This window comes from Octopus bimaculoides, chromosome 20 (assembly GCF_001194135.2).
Source record: "Octopus bimaculoides isolate UCB-OBI-ISO-001 chromosome 20, ASM119413v2, whole genome shotgun sequence".
Taxonomy (NCBI): domain Eukaryota; kingdom Metazoa; phylum Mollusca; class Cephalopoda; order Octopoda; family Octopodidae; genus Octopus; species Octopus bimaculoides.
The window spans coordinates 35,676,687-35,682,065 of record NC_069000.1 but is presented as its reverse complement, the minus strand read 5'-3'; the positions used below and the strand labels follow the sequence as shown (position 1 = coordinate 35,682,065).

Sequence of the window (5,379 nt, the reverse complement as noted above, 5' to 3'; positions counted from 1 at the left end):
GAGTGTGTATGAAAATAATAATAATATTAACAATAATCCTGTGTACTTTAATTACAAGGCCTGAAATTTGGGGGAATGGGGTTAGTTCATTGACCCTAGTACTTGGCGGCCATTTAGTTTATCGAACCTGAAAGAATGAAAGGCAAAGTCGACCTCGGCTGAATTTGAACTCAGAACGTAAAGTCGGAAGAAATGCTGCTGAGCATTTTTTCCGACTCGATAACGATTCTGCCAGTTCGTCACATCAGCAACAACAACAATAATAATAATAACTGAGACAGCAACAAGCACAATACGAGGAATGGATTCAGTGCTTAACAACTTACCTGGGTGGTCATAGGTAAAGCCAAGAGAAAGGATACAAGACAAACGCAAGCTCTGAAAGAGGTTTGAGTCTTCCAGTTGCGCCGCAGTTTATCTTGCCATTCGTCCATCAAAGATGACATCACCGTTTCAACCAGGGAGAACTGAAATATCGAATGAGAACATGAAAGGAATGGGTTTGAAATTATCTCATACCCCCGCTTGATCCCCATGCCCTACTGGGACAACATTCCTGTTTACATTAGGAAGGTGTGTGTGTGTGTGTGTGTGTGTGAATGTGCGCGCGCACACACACACACACACACGTCACTGGTACCAAGCTGTGTCGGCCTTTACCGTTGCCTTGGGTAACATCGGTGGCATGTAGAGGGGAGGCTGGTATGCATGGGCGACTGCTGGTCTTCCTCAAAACAACCTTGCCCAGACTTGTGCCTCGAAGGAGAACCTTTTAGGTGCAATCCCATGGTCATTCATGTCTGACGGGATTTTTATCCTATGTTTTCTTATTTAGCAATTTCCATAAAAAATTCATATGGGAAAAACTAGTCTACACAAAGATCTAAAAAGTGGCGTATATTGTATTGGATAGTAAATGAAGCTATGGATAAGTCACTGTACATCATCATCATCAACCTCTGGACATCATTACTGTCTAGAGTCCTTAGGACCCATAAAGTTGGTGTTTAATTCGGTTTCTATGATGTATAAGGGATCGAAATGGCGCACCGGATCGTCACAGAGTTACTCGTTTACAGCTGAGTAGAGTGGAGCAACGTAAATGGAAGTATTGTTTTGTACAAGAACATAACATACTGCCTGGTTCAGGAATGGAAACCACGGTCCAGCTTGCGGAACCTTTACAACGAGGCCGCGCGCTTTCAGAAACCGCTGTGCACAATTAGTTAATGTTTGATAAAAGAAAACCATTTTTTTTTCTTACTTTTTATTTATTTCTATTTTCATTTTTGCAAAACATGCAGAGACGGAATTTGTAAAATGCTGTTTAGTAAACAATTGGGGAGCTGATCTATAAACATTATTTTGTTTAGGTTATTTCTATAGATATTCTATAGAAAATATAGCCGTCAGATGTAAACAAACAATGAGATCGAAGACAAAAGTGGATAATGAGTGTATATACCATATTTCGGGGTTTTTTGCTCCTTCATCAGCGCCCATCTAACCCACTCTCATCTCTGAACGCATTGCTTATATAGCCACCACATACAGTGGTGTTAAGTTATTGGATATACCAATTTATATATTAAACGCATTCCTGGAGCTGGTATGTAAACATTAATGGCTTGTAGGTATGTGGTATTTTGCTATGCAACCATAATATACTATAAAGTATATCAAATGTTTTTATAAGTAACACCACGTCTTACTGCGTTAGCAGTGCTTATTACATTATTTTAAGGTTTTTCCTACAGAAATATGGGTGCTGATAAAGGGGCAAAACTCCACGAAATATGGCATATACACTCATTACTCATCGATCTCATTGTTTACATCTCACGTCTCAATACAAAATGTTGCAGTAAAATATCAGTGCTGGTTGTAATTTCTGTAGAAATAACCTTAACAAAGGGAGGCGCAATGGCCCAGTGGTTAGGGCAGCGGACTCGCGGTCATAGGATCTCGGTTTCGATTCCCAGACCGGGCGTTGTGAGTGTTTATTGAGCGAAAACACCTAAAACTCCACGAGGCTCTGGCAGGGGATGGTGGCGAACCCTGCTGTACTCTTTCACCACAACTTTCTCTCTCTCACTCTTACTTCCTGTTTCTGTTGTGCCTGTAATTCAAAGGGTCAGCCTTGTCACACTGTGTCACGCTGAATCTCCCCCGAGAACTACGTTAAGGGTACACGTGTCTGTGGAGTGCTCAGCCACTTGCACGTTAATTTCACGAGCAGGCTGTTCCGTTGATCGGATCAACTGGAACCCTCGACGTCGTGACGGAGTGCCAACAACCTAAACAAAATAATGTAAAGAGCACTGCTAACGCAGTAGGACGTGGTGTTGACTTATAAAAACATTTAGTATACTTCGTAATATATCATGGTTGCATAACGAAATACCATGCACCTACAAGTCATTAAGATCTATAAATAGACACGAATCATTATACTATACCACCTAGACAAACATTTCATTGAAGCACAAGAAGTTCACTAAGTGAAATAACTTATTTCATCATGAAGCAAGAGAAATGTCTAATATTTCGAACCAAAATCTCCGTTGGAAGATCCTACCTTAAAATTAAGACGTATTTTCTTGACAACAAGCTGGTTTATTACACTTTGTGAACTTCGTATTTTTCGAAGCTGACCAACATTAGTCTTCTCAGATTTTTGTCCTTCCTTACTGCAGTAATATAGTTTAATCTTTATTATATTCCTCTAGGCTGTTCGTTTAGAAGCTTTTCATGATTTATTTAACTGACATTTCTTTTGGAGCATGCGTTTCAACCTGCAGAATTATCCAGCTACTTCAAAATGCTTAGTCCAGTAAAACATTTATGGCTAGGTCTGAGTAGTTAAAGAGTTTGCTTCACAACTATGTGGTTCTGTGTTCAATCCTAATGCAGTGAAGAAGGTATCTTCTACCATAGTCACGGACAGACCAATATCTGAATGGATTTCTGTAGCAGATACGGCACCGAAGCCAACTGAATATATATATATATTGTTCTATTTGGGGATGGTCATGTTGCCAGTTGAGCCAATGAAAACACACGCACTATATATTTGGTGTTCACTTGCTTCAGCTTTATCTTATATTGATTGCATTTCGACCAGAGTTCTTTCGTCACACTTCTGTGACCTCATCAGTGGTCTTTTGCTTTCTTCTTTCTTTTTTGTGTGTCTCTCCTTACTAACGATCTGCCATTTTGTATTCCTATTGTTCCATTCTAGTTTTCTATTCAGGTTAGGTTTATCTTCTATTATGTGTGTAGCTTCCGTAATTTGTCCAAGCGTTGCGTCTGTTCTATGTGTGGACAAGATTTTAACTTCTATGTTGTTGAGTGAGCCCCCGTGTTCCTGCTTGGCATGCTGGTATAGAACCGATGAGCTCTTCTCTTCCTTAAGTTCCCTCCAATGCTCATTTACCCGCTCTCCTATGCTCCACGCTGTCTCCCCAACGTACATCGTTGTCTTGTTGCTGCACCATCCCTCTGTACATCTTATACTACAGACTACATTCCTAGCTTTACAGTTTGTCTGTGGGCTAAATTTACATACAATACAGTTCCTATTAGTACAGGGGTTTCTACTAAAAGGGTAAGTTCTATCGATTAGGGATTTGATAGGGTTGTCTGGCCTTTCTACAACCTTAATTCTTAGCTTAAGTTTGTCTAAGGCCCTTCTAAAGAGGTACTCCAGTTCGCCTCTAGGGGTGGTGTCGACGAACATGATACTCTGGTATTTGTGGCTATCATACCATGAGATGACTTTCCCTATTTTCTTCTTAGTCCTTTCCATGACTTGCTCCTATAGAGTGGGCAAATCCCTTTCCTATCGTTACGTATGATACTTTCAAATTTCTTCATGGCTCCTTTATATACTCTGATCCTTTTCCTATAGCTGTATCCTGAGAACTGCATGCGGTGAACGAAGTGTTGTATGTGTCTCTTTAACTCTGTAGGGTCGCACATACGGGACACATTTCTTATTACCCTGATGAGGTCTGCCATAAATATATTGAATTTACCATTGTCCGCGATAGCTGAGTTCCGGTGGATCAGATATTTGGAGGCCATAAGTTTAGCATTGTGTGAATGAAGGATTTGGGTTTTATTATTCATAGTTTCCATCCAGAGTTCTGTATCTAGTAGTGGTAGCCTATGGTTAGGGTGTTTCGTAGGGTAATCTTGACATTGCGGAACTCCACTTCGCTCTTGCTGATCATCTCCACGCACTTCTCCACCACAAAATCCACATCGATAGATGGGTATAGGGATACAACATCCATTCTACCCATTATACATCCTGTCAGGTCGCAGAATCCTGCTGAGATCTCGTGCTGTCACAAACATCTGGTGACATCTGGATTATGGGGCGTATGATCATTGAGAGGAAGTAGGAAATCCTGTAGTTGCTAGCGATATTCGCTCCACAGACTGGTCTTGTTGGTAGTCCCGCCACTGGATCAGTAGTTATTTTGTGGTCCTTGCGGAGTCCATACAGCGTCGGGATATCGTTGTTCCAGGCTTGGAAATTGTTGGCTGTGCGTTTCCTAGATCCAAGAACAATTGTCCACATCATCATGTGGGCATTGAGGACCTTTTCTCTCTCCTCATGCGCCTGTAAAATTGTCACTTTCATATTGGCGAAGTAAGGTTGCATTGTCTGGGTTCGGCAATGCAAGTCTATCGACATCCTGCCGAAGTAGATCAGCAAGCTGTCTATCGACATCCTGCCGGACTTGTCTGTGGGGTGACACCCACCTCTCCATTCCTCGTGCGCTGCATGAGCTTACGTAGGCCACTCGTGGGTATATTCTTGAGTTGTTGGGCCTTTGTCCTATTCTGTCTCTTAGTGCATAGTTCTAAAATCTGTCTAAGTTTTTGTCTTAGTTATAGTGGTCACTAGTATGTCTTGGGATGCAGACCCTTTTGTTAAAGGGTAGCGTTGTCGGGTAAATACTCATGTTGTAAGATTTGTCGCATATATTGAAGAAATGGGTGGGTGTTCATGTTGTTGGCCTTTCTAGGCCTATCTTCCTCACTACCACTACCACTACCACCATCATCAACCCCATTACTACTACTACTACTACTACTACTACTACTACTACTACTACTACTACTACTACTACTACTACTACTACTACTACTATCTCTGATTATCGCTTGTGATATTCTCGTTGTTATTGTACCTGGTGTCGGTGTATGTGTTGTTCGTGTTAGTGTTGGTTCTTATGTCTACCTGTTGGTCCTTGCCATTTCCCGCCTCTTGTGGTTGTTGTTTCTGTTCCTAAACAACAACATCGGTTGTCAAGCGATGGTGGGGGTAAACACAGACACACAAAAACATATATATATATATATATA

At 41.2% G+C, this 5,379-nt stretch overlaps 1 protein-coding gene across 1 annotated transcript in view; it reads right to left on the bottom strand.

The window, feature by feature from the left end:
* Positions 1 to 5,379, bottom strand: part of LOC106877389 (sodium- and chloride-dependent glycine transporter 2) — a 32,225-nt gene that overhangs the window by 9,502 nt on the left and 17,344 nt on the right. Inside the window, exon 10 of the mRNA XM_052975133.1 lies at positions 327 to 467. Within this exon, the coding sequence (XP_052831093.1) occupies positions 327 to 467 (141 nt within the window). The remainder of the gene's footprint in view (positions 1 to 326; positions 468 to 5,379) is intronic.